The sequence below is a fragment of the Anas acuta genome, chromosome 5 (assembly GCF_963932015.1).
Source record: "Anas acuta chromosome 5, bAnaAcu1.1, whole genome shotgun sequence".
NCBI lineage: Eukaryota > Metazoa > Chordata > Aves > Anseriformes > Anatidae > Anas > Anas acuta.
Genome location: NC_088983.1, coordinates 21,527,242 through 21,544,784, shown reverse-complemented (window position 1 = coordinate 21,544,784; position 17,543 = coordinate 21,527,242). Strand labels below are relative to the sequence as shown.

The window sequence follows — 17,543 nt, the reverse complement described above, 5'->3', positions numbered from 1 at the left end:
GAGTCAGACAAAAAAGGTAATTAAGCATCTTTAGAAAAACACATTCTGGTGTCTGAGCATGTATATGTTTATTTGAAATATGTTTCATGATGTAATATTATCCTTTACAAGCAATAATATGATATTAATAAATATTCAATATTAATAATGGTATGAATTAAGAAACAGATTTATTTTTCTAGAGGAACATAATTTAATGCTATTTTCAATAATAGAATAAAGCTGGGTTGGAACAGACCTTAAAGATCACCTTGATCCAACCACCCTGCCATGGTCCCACCAGAGCAGGTTGCTCAAAGCCCCATCCAGCCTGGCCTTGGACATTTCCATGGATGGGGCATCCACAACTTATCTGGGCAACCTGTTCCAGTGCCTCACCACCTTCATACTAAAGAATTTCTTCATAATACCTGATCTAAATGTATCCTCTTAGTTTAAAAGCTGTTACCCCATGTCATATCACTCCACTCTCTGACAAAGAGTCCCTCCCCAGCTTTCCTGTAGGCCTCCTTTAGGCACTGGAAGGCCACTGGAAGGTCTCCCTGGAGCCTTCTCTTCTAAAGGCTGAACAGTCCCAACTCCTGTAGTCTGCCTTCATAGGAGAGGTTGCTCTAGCCAGAGCCAGAGAAACAAACTTTTGTATTTTCTGAAATTCAATAATTTCACTAACATCTAATTTTCTAGCATTTTTGTTTAAATAAAGCAAGACAAACCACTCAGAAAATTCCTGAGGAAATACCTTATTCAATAGCATAGAATAAAGTAAACTAGTGACATTGCATAGGTGCTCATAGGATGCCATACCATGTAGATATATATATTTTTACAGCTGGGTGAATAGACAATGCTTACTTTTAAATACGATACGTTGTATCAAAACCTGGACAATATGAATTGATGTATCATCTTATCATAAAATGCCGGAGGAAAAGATTCCAAATATCCAAACAACAATCAATTATTAGAAAAAAGCAGAAATTAAGGGGGAGAAAGTAGATATCTATTTCTACAATATACCATTCTTCTGTTATGTTATAAGAATGTAAGAAAAGTGGTTCTTCTTGATTCTTTATTATAAATACCAGGATTGCTATTTCTGAATACTCCCATAAAACCATAGCTGTATATAACCAAAAGTTAGTTATTTAATAGGAAGCAAGTTTATAGTCCTTATAGTTTAATTAGGAGGAGTCGTATGCTTCCACGTCCAGGAAGAAAATAACACCATTGTGCCCCGGACATTAGTAAAACAACGAGTAAACATTTTTCATCGTAGTTTTCAGTATTTGTTTGGAACTATACTACTGTATGCTCTTTCAACAGTACCTCCTGTGATCAGTATTCAAAGTAAAGAAAAAAGAAAAATCATATACAAAATTAATTACTACTCTAAATGAATTTGCATTTTGCAGTTTCCAGTTATTCCAGGTTCTTACCATTGTGCAACACTGGAAGGTTTTGTTCTAGAATGGCGTCTTACAGTATTATGACATTATGTCTTCTTAATTTTAATTAAGTTACTTAGTTATAAATGTCAATTCAAATTGTCTTAAGAGCTTATGAAAAAGTATACATAGAGGGATAAAGAGAGACATCAGCATACATTGCAGGAGTTAATTGTCATGACAATAAAAATCAACATTTACAGCAACTTGTTTTTATTCAGCCATGATATCATCCCTACTATACACCATGTTTAAACAAGAGTGTTGTTTATCACCAGGTCCAAAGGGTCAGAGAAGACTGTGATCCTAGATACAGAAGTTGGGAAAACTGGTGGCTATTTTCTTTTCCATAAAGTCATAGCTTATGAAGCCCTGGAACATAAATTCCCAACAACACCAGAAAGCCATATGGCTGCTGGGAAAAGATCCATGTTAAAACCTTGAAGTGATGAACTGTACGAAGAGAGAGAGGAACCAATTCACAAAGCTCATGTAAAGCATCTGTAACTCTTGGGACCTTTGTGCTGTAAAACTGAAGAAAAGCACAGTGGCCATGAAAAACAATTTCTGAGTGTTATTCTTTAGATAACAACAAATAGTAAAATTTTATACTAACCATTTGATCTGATAATAACATAGACTGCAAACCATATCTAATGAACAATTCCTTGTATAAATTATAATATGTCAGTTAAATATCATGCTTTCTAAGAACTTCTTCTATAAACATGAAGACCAGACATAAAACAGAGTACTAATTACTTTTCCTTTCACCTGTGTGCTGATTGGAAACTTTATGTTAAATGGATGCAGACTGTCTTTTCTCTTAATTATTATTTCATATTTTCTCCCCTTTCTTCAACCAATTTAGAACTTAAATCTCAGGTTTCCCCTGAGATTTAAAGTACATTAAATGCATCTGCTCTCTCCAAGTTATATGAGACAAATTGGGAAGAGACTTCCTAATACTACCTATTGACTCTATAATCTGTGAGGTTTTATGAGTCTAAGAGAGATCACAAAGGCTTGCAAACTGCTCTGAAAATTGAATTAAAAAAAAAAAAAAAACTCTTCTGTTTCTGAAGAAGTAAGGAGATGAATTAGTCACAGCAAATAGGTGATGACACTTACAGGTAGATTTATTAAAAGCTACAGGAGGTTAGAAGCAAAAGACCTCAAATTAGACTTCATTGTCAAAGCCTCAAATTATAACTAATTAATATCATCACTGAAATTAAAAGTTCATGGAATTTACGTGACTAAGATGAGTGAAGCAGCTGATTTTATCATTTGCTGCTCAGTGCCAGTTACAAGAAAAGCTTCTTGTGACATTAATACTCCTGCAGAACCTTCACTGAAGAACTATTGCAACAACTTTAAAATACACTTTAAAATTTGAATGGTGGAGTACAGGGTCAGCATAAAACATTCAGTCACTAACCAATGTCTATGGATTAATTCAAATGCCTTAAGGTATCACAAACATCCACAAAGGGATTCAAAAGATGTGATGGGACTTATGGGAAACCTATGCCTTCCTGCAAAGACAGCTAGATGGATATACCAGGACTTATAAAATACATGAGATATCTTCAACAGGCACCTGACTTGCTCTCCTACTTACAAATTTAGCACAACAAATATACAATAGCACTTAGGTGAAAAGAATCATCAAAGTGAGAAATTAAAAACCTTTATCCTATCACAGTCAAATACATGTAAAATCAGAAATAGAAAAAAATATCTTAAGACTACTTCTTGTTTTAGCCTCAGAAAATCTGACAAATGGATTTGTAATAGAATGCAATTAAGGAACTAAAACTCCAAAGATTTTTATTGTTTTTTTTTGTTGTTTTGTTTTTGTTTTTTTACAACCAGTTTCTTTCCCTTAAAAATGAATAGGAAAAAGTAAAAAACAAACACCTTTCTCAGCACAACTCTAGGATTTGGAAAATATTGGAAAATATGAAATACGTGTATGAACATCTGCTTCATTTGTGATGTGGAAAATACCTTCCTGAAAGTTTTAGACAAGAAAAAAGTCCCTTAGCCGTGACTGAATGCTGTTTCAAACAAAGCCTTCCTCAAATGCTTAAGGCTTTGCAAATATTTCAGAACGATCACTATTGAATCGCTACTGTCTTTCATTCATCCCTTATTTTTTTACCTCTGGAAAGCTAAGTGTTGACAAAAACGTCTCCCAGTTGAATTACAGAAAAAAATGGTTTGTCAGATTGGTATTCTGGTTCCCCACACACAAACTCTACTGTACCTTGGCCTCTCCTCTTTCTTCCCACAAATTAGAAATATTAGAAAATATCTCTTTCAAGGGCTTGTTCAGTTTATGTCTTTTTTAAGAATGCCCATCAAGTACTGCAACATTAAGAGGACAGAGTTTGATAAGAGCATCATTTCTACAGGAATAAAAGAGAATGATTCATATTTACTACCACTACTCAGAATAAGCTACTGAAATAAATGAAAGTTTTAATCCTACTATCAGGCTCCTAACATAGCATTAAATCCAACTAATGCTATAAAAGCAATGTGTGTAATTGTGATTACTCTTAATGTTTAAAAGAAAATAATATTTAACCAAAATAATAGTAATGAATTGACTACATACACTTCAGTGTTCAACCCAAAGAAACATTCCTGTTCCTGATAATAATAATAATAATCTTTCCTGTATTAAGGAAGCCCCTATGAAAGGTATTATATTTTTATGCAAACAGCAATGTTTCAGTTTCAAAACTATAATCCACCAACATTATGTTGCTCCTTTGTGAGGCTGATCACACCTTTAGCATTTATAAGTCACCGTATTTCATAGAATCATAGAATCATTCAGGTTGGAAAAGACCTCTAAGATATCTAGAAAAGACTATCAAAGATCATCTTTAACTAGTCCACCAATTTATTCTATCAAATTCAGTGCATTTTGCTGGTATTAAAAACAGAATAGAATGGCTTCAGTTGAAATGGAAATTATTTTCCATTATTCGATTTATCTCATTAACTGATCAGCTATATAAAAATCAAGTCTACTTTTCTAACACCACTATTCCACAATCGCCTCATTTGACCGCATTAGAAAAAACATTGCAAGGACATGATAGCACATTATCGGGCACTTTATCCAGCAAGTTTTTGCAGCAGGTTTACAGAATCAGGGAGTCACTGAGGTAGAATGGACCTCTTGGTGATCATAGAATGGCTTGGGTTGGAAGGGACCTTAAATCTAATTCCACCCACCCTGCTATGGGTGGGGATGCCACCCACTAGATCAGGTTGCCCAGGGCCTCATCCAACATGACCTTGAACACTTTCAGGGATGGGGCAACCAAAGCTTCTTTGGGCAACCTGTTCCAGTGCCTCACCATCTGAATTAAGAATTTCCTCCTAACCTCTAATCTAAATCTCCTTTCTTTAATTTAAAACCATTCCCCTTTGTCCTATTGTTATCTGATTTGGCAAAAAGTCACTCTCTATCTTTTTTAAAAGCCCCCTTTAAGTACTAAAAAGTCACAATGAGGTCACCCTAGAGCCTCCTCTTCTTCAGGCTGAACAGCCCCAGCTTCTCAGCCTTTCTTTGTAGGAAAGGTGGTCCAGCCCCTTGATTATCTTCATGGTCCTCCTCTGGACCTATTCTAACAGTCCAACTTGCCTTTAAGGTATGGTTTGGTTTTTTTTTTCTATACCCGCACCAGGCTGAGCTGTAGACATTGACAGGGATGATATTAAGGAAAATGGAAAAACAACTCTGAGTTGGGGGAAACTGTTCCTGAAGTACAGAAGAGACTGAGGCTTTCACTCATATGCTTTGTTGCTATTTTTATTATTTAGCATACTCCGCAAAAAGATACTAATCACAACCTACAGATTTTGAGAGGAAAAGAAACCAATTAGCTTTAACCTCATCAGATCAACTCAAGATTTATTGCTGATAATTAGTAGTGTACAGTAGTGTACTCATTCCAAGACAAAGAGGTTTGAAAGTGCAGTGAAGCTTGAAATAGGACTTTCTATGATATAGAACATAACTGGTTGATTCACAAGGTTGCCAGAGTGCAAACTAGTTATTCTGAAAATAAATGGAAGGTGATATCTTTCTGAAGAAAAGTTTTTCATATCCATGTGCTGATATCTGGTGTGCTGAAAAAAAAATATTCAAGAAATTTTTCCTAAGTCATTACTGACACTCACGGAAGGGTGTTCCTTTACTTGAGAAAGATCTAGTATGTCCTATCTTTTAGTGAGCAGTTCCTATCTGTATCAGAGATCCTGTAACCTTTTATGACCAAGTCATATGTACACTAAGGGATGGAAAGAATAGTTAAAAACAAATTTTGAAGTACAAGCAGAATTAGTGAATTCAACTCTTACTGTTAAGCTGCTTCAAAAACATAAGATTAACCAGTACAAATGAAAGATGTGGGAAAGAACTTTTTGGATGAGGATGTGTCTTTGGAACCTGAAAAGATACACAACTTACATGTGTATGATTGTTCATGCAGAGATTCAGAAAACAAGTGCCAAGTGCAGCCCATTTCTTTGGGCTAGGCTTGGATGACAAACAGAAAATATTTTATTACCCAGTTAAAAAAAAAAAGTATCACTGTGATGTAAAGTATTTCTTAAACAAAGACACCCATCTGGTATCTAATACTCAAGTACAGCAGGCCAGCAGGCCTCTTAAGATGGTTCTAGCAGTTTTTGTCAAAAAGTAGAATGTCTTGCTCTTTCAAGTAAAACAGCGTTAAAAGAGGAAATACATTACTTGTGATTTTTTTTTCCTCTGAAACAATACTTACAACCTGATTCTGAGAGCAGTGAGGTGGACAAAAAACTGTTTTGAGTTCGCCAACTAGAAGAGGGAGCAGCGACTTGTATATCAGAAATGTCAGCATCCATTTTGACATCCTATGGAAGCCAAATAAAAATAAATAAACTTCTTTATATTAAACAGCTGTAATCTTTAACAAAATGCACACAGTAATACATGGGTATATGCTGTGATTTCACACATCCTGGAAAATACCGTTTTGAATTCTCAGACTAAGTATTGCAGTTAGGATCAAATTAATTTGCTCATGAATTTCATGCCTGCTCCATCACTACAAAATCTTAGCACAAACTGCTTTGCCTTGAGAAGAGCATTGGGAGTACTGCAAGTCTTTGTTACTATAATAAGTTGCAAGAACATTCTCTTCTCTATTTACATAACATCCACAGTGCAGGGCATATTGGCATGGCAAACATCAGGAAATAATGAATTTTTCATCAATGAACTGTCTACATTAATTTACTGAAGTTCAACAAGTAAGTAATAACAAAACTTAAACATTTTGCCCACCACTGAAGAAACTAACTTCATTGATTTTTCATAACAAAATACCTCAAGATGTTTTTTTCATTATTTTCTTTTAGCCATTGAATGTAGTTTGAATCACAATATTAGTATTTACATCTAGACCCATACAACATAGCTTTTTGGTAAGCAAAGTCGTTTGGTTTATAAGCTAGAAAAAGAAGATAATTTTAAAAATGCTATTGAAACAAAAATCTCTGTAAATCTTTATCAACAATATAGCAAGCAGTCCACAGTTCCATTACCTTCCAAAATAAGATTAAAAGCTTGGCTTGGTATCCAAATTACTCAGTTTCTTGAAATGAGAAGACATAATAATGCACAAATGCATCAGTACATAAAACATGCCATTTTGCTACTGAATTCTTATCATAAACACCCTTGGAGAATTTTGTTAAAACATCTTGCAATTTATTATCATACTGATACTAAGATTTGAAAACCAAACAGAAAACAAAATAAAAATTCAACATTAATTTAGAGATACAATGAGCTTTTGTCCCATCGATGAAGAGGGATTTACTTCTATTTAGACTAATGGGAATTATACATATTAATCCCCTTATGTGCTGATGAGAGACTTAATACCTAAAATGTACATAATACAATAACAACTTCAAAAGAATAAAAAAAAAGTTAGTATTTTCATTCTGCTTCCAGAAATGCTATGTTAGAGAAAAGCTTTTTTTTTTTTTAAAAAAAAAAAGAGAAAAGAAAAAAAGGCACTTCTACCAGCATCCACAATACACAATGCCTTTCTCATTACAGAAATTTCAACTTTCATAACGTACCTTAGCTCACATATTTTATTTACTTTTAGGTATGTTTGACTAGATCATAGAATGGTTTATGTTGGAACGGTCCTTCAATATCACCTAGTTCCAATCCCCTGCCATTGGCAGGGACACCTCCCACTAGATCAGGTTGCCGAGGGCCCCATCCAATCTTGTCTTGAACACCTCCAGGGATGTGGCATGCACAGCTTCTCTGGGCAGCCTGTGCCAGTGCATCACCACACTCTGAATAAACAACACGTTCCTAATGTCTAATCTAAATTTACCCTTTTTTAGTTTAAAGCCATTCCCCCTTGATAGTTGTTGGTCAGATGTTTGTAGCAGGGAAACTGTCCTAAAATATTTAAGTCTATCAATTGTAATGTTTATCTTTAGGTTTCTTCTCACTTTTTCTTTTGATTTTGCTTTATTTGGTATTCTCTATTACTTATTTTATTATTATTGTTTGTGTTTACCTTCTTTTTCCCCAATTTCTTCTTTAGCTACTATCCTTTCTTTGTTGAAAATCACTGTCAGCCTCTGGCCCCCATTATTAGAGGAAATATTACGTTTTAACCTATACAAATAGCAATTAAGATTTTCCCAGGCTTCTAAGCAAAAGGTATTTCTCATGGACTCCTGACAAGGCTAAAGCGAACTGGAAAGACTGAGGGGGGACAAAACAAATCATAAGGAAGACTAATAACTGTTTTAAGGAGAACTTTCACGTTGATTTCATTTTTGCTCCTTAAAACGAAAGAGGCTAAGACATGGGATTAGTTAATATCTGTCTGAGATTAGTGCTTGCAAGCAAGCTGAATGAAGTGTGCTACAAGAAAGGTTAGGAAGAAAACGCATCTGATGAGAAAGTTTAACAATTTTGGATAAATTAGTTGTAGAATTAATGTAAAGTATTTTACAAAAACTCCTTTTCTTAACACATCTATTTTCTTATCTACCAAACATATTGCCAGCTTTATACAGCAGAAGCACTACATTGTGTATAGAGCACGAAACGAAACCATCAGAAAGAACGAACTTTGATGTCCTTGACTATACACTTCTACCAATCAACTTTAGAGACTCCTTACTGACAAATCATCAACATTTTAAAAATATGAAACAACAATGCAGTTAGTTCCAAGGGAGGGTAAGAAAGGCAAGCATTAAAAAGGGATTTTTTAGACTAAGCCAGCCTGATCACTGAAATCAGATTAGCACCCGTCTGTTACTTGTTTTTGAACATTCTGTTCTATTTGTAACAGCTGTGACAGCAAAGAAGACTGTATGTCATGCAAAAACCCAATTAGGCCTGACTAAAAGAAAGCCATTAAATGCTCCCTCTTGTCTAAAGAAAGAGGAAATATTGTTTTGAAATCAGCCTTTTACAGATTCTGAACACAGAGTTCAAATTACACGATTTGTAAGCTCAGTCAGCTTAGTGCAATATTATATTCTAACTCTCAGCTGATTACATTCCACTTAGATTTTTCAATATTTTCCAAATTTCAGTGGCTACTGAATTAGTAAGTCTTGTGTGAAGGCAAAACAAATTCCAGAAATTGAAGATTATCAGTAGCAATAGTCTGAAAGTGAATCTGCCCTGTTTCTTCCTTTCCTACTGAAGAACAACATGGCTATCTCAAGTAGCTCAATACCTTCTTACAGCAGCAACTTAATAAGCTAAAATGCACTGTCTTCGTTTTACCTTTTCTAGTTTTTAGAAGACCTAAGGTAAGTAGGTCAACATTTCACAGATCAAATACTGAGGTGGGGAACACAAACAGCTTAAAGTTTTTTGAAAATGGTGCTTGATCCTAGATTTTGAGCTCAGCTGCTTAGAGACGCACCTGAAAATACATTGCCAATGAATCTTGATTCATTGCAGTAGCAGAAACACTAGCACAATTCTTCAGTTCTGGTCATTTATTTGAATCACTGCCTAGTTCTGTAGCATAAGAAAATGTAGTTGTCCTAAAGTAAGGTGCTATCATAACGACACGCAGTAATATGAAGTAATATGATAAGGAACAAGCTAATATGAACAGAAAGAAAGCATGTTAACAACTGGAAAGGTGGACTTTTTCCAGGCAATGGTTCTAAATTAAGAGCCCTTGATTTGTATTTCAGGGAGTTAGGAAATTAAGCTTAACCCTGCTATTAGTCAGATGAGTGACGTTTTGCAAATCACTTCTCTGTTTGCCTCAGTTTTGTTTATGTATGAAATGGACACGATCATTTGTAAAGAATGCAAAAATGAACTAGTGAAAAATCATTACATGCAATCTAAAAAATTAATATTCCCTTTAATGCTGGAAACAGATTTCAGTATTTACCTTCTATGTGAAAGGACAAGGGAAAAGAGAACAAACCAAGCCAAAAATTTCCATAGAAGAAATTTGACAAAGCAGTGGCATAAGTAAACACTAGAGTATAGTAAGACACAGGATAGCTTTTCCATGGATTTTTTAAGATTTTTTGGGGGGGGGAATTTTCACTTGGTAATGAAGACACTTCTGTCACCAAATTTTACACCGGCCATAGTAGCTACATAAAACTCTGCCATTCCAGAACAAAGAAACATTCATGTAAGATTTAGTCTGTGTTAATACTATGAGATAATATTACTTTAAGTAAGCTCAGACTGCTGAGTGAAAGTAATCACAAAACAAAAGTGGAATACACACACATACCTTGAATTGTTGGATTCTTTTTTTTGAATCTTCCAGCTGCTGCTGCAGAGAACTCACAATTTCTTTATACTTTGTATACCTTTCCTCAATCTTTTCCCTTCGGCAGTGAGACTCCTAGAAACATATTGAAACGTTTAAATGATTTTGTAATGTGAAAAACGGTTAGTAAATGTTGGCTGGCTATGATACCTGATATACAGGTATCACCCAGAGTTTTCCATACAGCAATGAACAAACGAATCACGAACTTTTAGAGGCCGAAATACAGGGCTCATATGAAAGCATGATGTTCTGTACAGAAGAACAGAATGTTAAAATGATGTTAAAATGAATGCACATTAAAATGTGAACATTTTAATGCCTCATCCTTAACTGGTAAATGATATCTTGTAACTCTTTCTAAAATTTATTATTAACATAGCTTCTAACAAAGAATTGTATAATGGAAAAAAATTAATTGCAATTCTTCAGAAACAGATGTTTCAAGAAAAAAGTCCAAGGATATGGACTAAAGCAGTATTTCAGAACAAGAAAACATAATGCTTCTCACAAGCAGCTAAGGATTCACTTGAATGAATACAGCTACCCCACAACTTTTGAGGCATTTTCAGATGAAGATTTACTTTGTTTCCTTACACTTCCAATGGAAAAAAAAAAAAAATGAAACAGCTTGCTAACTCTGGAAAGCCATGAATGGCTTTGAAATACTTCATTCATGCATACCACTTCAGAATAAAATATGCTAGATATGTATCATACTACCATAGGACATTGTTATATAGCTTTTTAACAGGCTCTAGAACATTTTTCCTATTGTACAAAATATTCCAATGCATTACTTCAAATAGAATTAATGGAAGTTCAAAACTGACATAATTCTCACAACTAAGGTATAAAGCCTACTTTCCTTGAATAATAAATGTATAAATGATAAATTACTTACTAAACAACATACACTTGTTGGCAGGGTCTCATGTTAAGAAAGCAGTTTTTAGAAAACTTAAAAGTTTACAGGAGAGGAACAGAGTTCAATTTAAAACAGAGAATTTGGGTTCCATTCTCATAAATGCTGGCTAAGTGAAAACTAAGGCAAACTAGGAAATGACAACATAATTTCATAGTAACTTCAAGTAAAGAGTGAAACTGTGAAGGAGATCGTAGGAACTTCACATTCACGCTTCTGCCTAGCTTAGAGCAGAATTTTTCCTACAGCAACGCAGAACCATCAGAAACAGAAGACAAATGTCAACCTCTTCTGGGGATACTTGGAAACATGAAATTGAAGTTATACCATATTGAAGTTTACACCATATTGAATATATATATATGAATATATAATTGAAGTTATACCAATTGAAGTTTATTTTTACACCATAAAACAAGGTCTAAATCTGCTCGGTCTTAACACATGACCTCATGCAAGAACATTTTGAATAAACAATGCTCCAAACAAATGTTTTGAAAGGTTTGTGAATATATGAGGAGGAGAAACTGCACAGCAAATGAAATGCAAAATGTTATGTTTTTATCTATGATTTAATACTGATTTAAAATTTATTTTGTCCAATGAGAACCCAAATTCTCTTTTAGTAAACTACAGACTTCATTCATGGGAAGCAATGATAATGCAGTGGTTAAGCCACTCAGCCACTACCTAATTTAAGACTATATGACAGTACCTCACTGCTACTGTCAATAAGTTCCACCGACAGTGATACTAAGAGAGCAGATCTGACATTTGTAAACAAAAATTATGTTTAAAAATGATAATTAAAAAAAGCATCTGTAAAGCTCATCTATTTTCACTCATTACTTTAAATGCTGAAAAAACTGGTAGAATTTATTTTATTACAGTATTTTGAATGTTAAACAATTAATATCAGAATTCAACACTCAACACACATACTCTGAGTTAGGCCCTGACTTTTTACACTCAATGCTCAATGTTTGCTTACCATATGGAACACCCCAGCAGTGGTACTAACTAGGTCTAAATTAATTACATCAATAAAGCTATATTAACAACAACAACAAAGTCTTACTGTATGTTTTTGTCATATGTAATTTTATATATCTAATTAACTCATTTATCTATACATATGGGGGGGACATTAATTAACCAAAATAATTTAGAACTATTGAAAAAGAGTTAAGTAAAATATTTCTCACTCCAGTATCTTTGAAATCTTCTAACAGGCTTAGTTTCTCAGGAACAGACTCCAGATGGTCTAAAGCAACTCGAGTACTCTAATGAAGAGAACACAAGAGAAAACATCAAAACAAACAAACAAAAAAAAAAAAGAAAGAAAAGAAGAAATCGAAGCGTCATACAGTTTTTCCTCATACAGTTGAAGTTTCATGCCTTTGATCATTCTTATGTCTGATACACCATCAATTTAGAAGCAATCATGTTGTCTGTCTTGTTGCATGTTTCTTTCCTAAAAACTCCTAACACTGTTTTTAATGTTATAAGAAATACACTTCCTATTAAAAATTAAGATCAAGTTTCAGACCAAATGGGATTCATTTGCACCTCACAAAACTGAACCTCAAACCAATACTCAGGCCCAATAGACCAAATGGGCTAGCGAACATGAGACAGTGATTTCTCTGCTTCTCCAATTATTTAGTTTAATTAGGAAAAAACCTGTACTGGCAGACAATGATATTAGGATCTATTCCCATAAAACAATCACCTGGTTAACAATTAACAATTACCTTGCTCTCATCCCACTGCTAAATTCTTTCTGCACTGGGAATGGAAGAAAACTGGAGAAAAAACAGATATACTCCTGGCTTATCTTACTTAAGATGAGGTTTCAAATATGGCTCTTTTTTTCTGAATAACTTCTGCTCTTCACACAACGTACAATGAAGCAGGAAAACATTCCAGTCAATGGTGCTTGAAGAATAAGAACATTGTCACCACAGGTAAGAGGAAAGAATTTTGACAGATGGTTGACCAAGAAGCTCTTGAAACTGGCTGCTTTGAGAGGAATAGTATGTGGAGAGCGTAAAAAATGAGGGAAAAAGGATTGCCCAGCAAGGATATTTTACATTTGAGGAAACAGAGGAAGAGTTGTCAAAAGTGAAACAGAGTAAAACAAAGATGCCTTAGTCATTTAGTGAGAACAAGAAAATAGAAATGAGAATAGAATAGAAACGTGGAAAATAAGGTGGAGATAATCTAGGTATAATGCTAAAACACACAGAGCTTTTCTTTTATACTAAAGCATTAATTTTGTTAGATTTAAAATCTTAATTTTAAAAATAGTACAGGAATTATGTAAGACTGCATATACAGAGATATGCCTGGAAGACGAGTAAACCACTTCCTGCTGTGGGAAGCACTGAGGACACTCAGTACGAACAAGTCCTTAATTGCAAGGTTGACATCTGATGATGACAAATACTGACAAAATCCTGTAATGACAGGAAGGTGCATACTTGGGCTGATCTCCAGAGAAGAAAGTAGGCCCAATCAGTTTTGCAAAATTCAGTCAGAACTAATAGTTTATCAACTTGTAACAAGAAAATAGTGCATTCTGTCTCAACAGCTGCATGAGGTGTTAGTAGATTTTGCATTTGGCTAGCTGTAGTTAGACCAAACTAAAATTTATCATCATAAGAAATCTTGTATTTTAATGTGCAATTTAATTTGCTATCAAGCCTTTTATATATATATATATTTATATATATATATATATAAATAAAAACTTACAAAACTCATCTACAAAGATTTATTAGGAGAAAAGTATTATTTTTCCTGTAACATATATGGTTGTTTACCAGAAAAGAATTATAGAACTTGCAGATATACATTAATAATGAATGTATAAAATGGATTCTTCTTCATATTTCCAGCGTGCAGTCAGGCAGGAGGCCTACATATAGTGTTTACAGTGTTTTTCACAGATTATAGCATAGAATTTTTTATAGCTATAAAATACATTATTTTTTTTCCAAATGTTACTATACCTCTCAACTTCAAAATACAATTGCCTAGAGGTATCTATCACTCACTAATGTTTCCCTCTTCTAAGTATCAACCATTTCACGTTTACCACAGTAAAGCAGTAGTCATTCATATTTCATGCTTCATTTACAGTGGCCTTATGTTCATCAAAGCATTGATTTTCCACTACATTAATTTATGATGAATTGTAATGTTTGCTGCTCCTTTCCTGAGTAGCCCCTGGTCTGCATGCATGCTTCTAAGGCTGAGAAATATATGAGAGACAATAGACTCTAAGCAATCAAATCTACACCTGGTCTCATTAAATGCAAACTTAACTATATGTGGGTCAAAATATTGATTCACAACATTCAGCAGTCATCCTGCTATCATACAGATACATGCCCATCAAGTTTTTTATTCTGAAGAGCAAAAACTCTCCCACCCCTTCAGAAATAAACTCCTTCCTCGCAGGAAACAATACAAGAATTGTAACAAAACACCACCTCTTTTCTTGGTCCAGCACCAGATTAAACTATAACTACTTTAAGCTTATGGTATATATTACCTAACACATTTGCTGAAGGCGTGAACTGCTGGAAAACAGACATTTGAGATGTCATAAAGAATTGAAATAAAGTTGTAGGGGACACAAGACAAATTTAACATCGTGGCTTCTCATGATGCCATGAAGTATATTCAAGTTATAGCAGTTTTCCAACTACAAAGATTTATTTTTTTTTTAATAAAGACCTGTAATCTGTTCTCATCATAAAAGGAACTCAGGTCCTAAGTGTATGCCCACACCTTAAGCCATCCCATTTGCCAATTCTTTCTGTAAATTCCAGTGACAAGACCTCATATCAACACACACTGTAAATGAAGGAAGGTGCTCATCATTTCTAATCTCCAAGTATCTCCTAAACATATCCTATCTATGTCACATACTACTTGTGAAAAATTTTAGCTGTGCCTTAGCTTGTGTCGTTTAAAGCTATTGTTACGTTATTGAATGTTCTTGAAAGCAGAAGACCAACCTTTGGGTTATATGCATACTCAGTCCTTAGTTTCTGCGTCTTATCAAAAAGCATGTGGATAAGGGTTGATATAGGCTTCTTGGATTTCTGACAGTTTTTTTGGCTTCATGAAATGTAATCCTAACTTCACACACAAAATGACGGTTTCTGAGCTAACAATTACTGAGCAGGAATGAGATCATGAGGTAAACAACATGCAGTTCCAAGAATCTGCTAATTCAGTGCTCAATAAAAATTAGAAAATGTCCTCACACAGGACATAATTAGGAAAGGAAAAAACCAAGCCAGAGAACACAACTACTCAGAAGTATGACTCCACAGCAAGTTTGCATCTTGCCTACTGAGTGCAGCAGTGGGAAGCTCATATGAAGAGGAACAGTTAGAATGGGGAAAGCTCAGAGAAGGGCAAGAAGATCAACCAAAGCCATGGAATGCTTCTTTCACATGAGGAATGACTAAATACAATCATTCAATGAAGCAGGACTCTTCAGAAAAGACAACAGATGCCTGAGGGGAGAAATGACAAATTTGCTTAAAATCACAAGTCACACAGTTTAAGCAGAATTCGGGTCAGTTCATGAATGAGAAACCTCAGGAAAGGATTCCAAATGCATAGAAACTACATCTCCGTCCGGAAGTCTCTGAGCTTTGAATGGCTGGAATCTGACCAAATGAATGAATAGGAAACAAAACATTTGCCTATCCTGTAACATACACTCTTCCTTAAGCTTTATATTTGGGTCATTGTTGTAATTTGGTTGCTATTACATTCTAAAATTGTCTTAAGTTTTCTGAGCAGTTTGTGAAGTGATTTGAATAGGACAATATACACTAGTATATTCAGAGACAGAAATGTATTCTCTTTTCATAAAACCAACCAAGAAAATTGTGGTGATGTACAAAAAAAATAAAAAGCAAAAGTTCCCTAGGGAAACGTCAATAAAGAAGAAGGAAGGAAAATAGTATGTTGAAAAATGTGAGGGAAAGATGATGGAAAAGCTTTTAGCTGCCCCATAGAAATTGGTCTGGTAATTTAGTGAAATGCACAGCAACCTCTACAACATGGATCAAATGCCACGCTTGTATCATTAATGACTACACTCTATTCTATTAAGAGAGATGGATTTAGACACACAAGATAAAATGTGAAAAAGGATGTTGGAAGCACCTGACACAGAGGGCATTTAAGTACTGTTAACTTTTTTCCAAGAAACAGGAAAGCTATATGCCATAATGCATACAAATAATCCTAAAGAGAGCAATCGCATCTGTCTGCTCGTTATTTAACAGGGAACAGAAGGTACTGATGGAACTGATAAGAGGAAGAAACACCAATCGTACTGAGTAAAGCTGTATTCATAGTATTTTACTTAACAGCAGACTCCTCCATAGAGTGAGTGCTATTAATCTTCATGTTTTTAAAATAAAGACGATTTACTTTGAAAAAGGGTGTTCTATGTTTTCTGAGAATGATAAAACAAATTACTCATTTTCAACGACTTCATATGAACACTTTGATGTTCAGACTGCATCTGAACAGTTAATCCTTCTATATTGATGTATTCTTGTTGATAGACAGTTTCACACTATCTCAAGGGACAGATCTAAATCGAGATCACATACACATTTTTTAGTCTTGAAGCTTCAATGCTAAATTCACAGAAATCAAAGCAGGTTTGTGTATAGTTCTCTTAAATTTTGTCTTTATATTCAATAGACTGAAAACACATAAAACAGAAACCAAACTTCACTGACTTTCACATATGGTGCTCTTTTCTGAGGTAGGTAAAAACAAATGGCTATCTGTATAGCACAGATATTTTTGAAAATTAGAGCTGACTTAAGTAACCATTAGCTAATCTCCAAAGAATATCCATAAAAAGATTAAATGCAACTATAATTTTAACTGACTGCAATGCATTTCATCAGGGAGTTACACATAATTCAGATGAAGGATGTAATCTTAAAGGTGACCTATGATGACATTTTTAAATTGACTTAGCATGTTGAATACCTAAATAGCAAGAATAGGATGTATCCAGCATTTTTAAAGGTATCTTTGCTTTCCTTGTTAATCTCTGCAGAACTATGCATTGTCAGCTTCCATCTCCAGAACTAGATTGATGTATGATAAGCTCTTCTTTTAACAGTGAGTGGTTCTATTTAAGAGGCCTGAGTTTCTTTGTTGACCTTCATATACCAGGCAAATTCCACTCTCAATGGGACATTCTGGGACCTAGTACATCTTCCATATGGAGGAAACTTTAAG

General features: G+C 34.4%; 1 protein-coding gene across 6 annotated transcripts in view; it reads right to left on the bottom strand.

Moving 5' to 3' along the window:
* CEP128 (centrosomal protein 128) overlaps positions 1–17,543 on the bottom strand; it is a 125,506-nt gene that overhangs the window by 10,741 nt on the left and 97,222 nt on the right. For 3 of the 6 annotated variants that reach the window (XM_068683035.1, XM_068683039.1, XM_068683036.1), the window contains exons 21-23: positions 12,452–12,529; positions 10,283–10,396; positions 6,260–6,368 (exon numbers count right to left, since the gene is read on the bottom strand). In XM_068683035.1, coding sequence (XP_068539136.1) covers positions 6,260–6,368; positions 10,283–10,396; positions 12,452–12,529 — 301 coding nt within the window. Of the gene's footprint in view, positions 1–9; positions 5,601–6,259; positions 6,369–10,282; positions 10,397–12,451; positions 12,530–17,543 lie in introns of those variants that run through there. The other 3 variants (XM_068683040.1, XM_068683041.1, XM_068683037.1) reach the window with 2 other exon arrangements.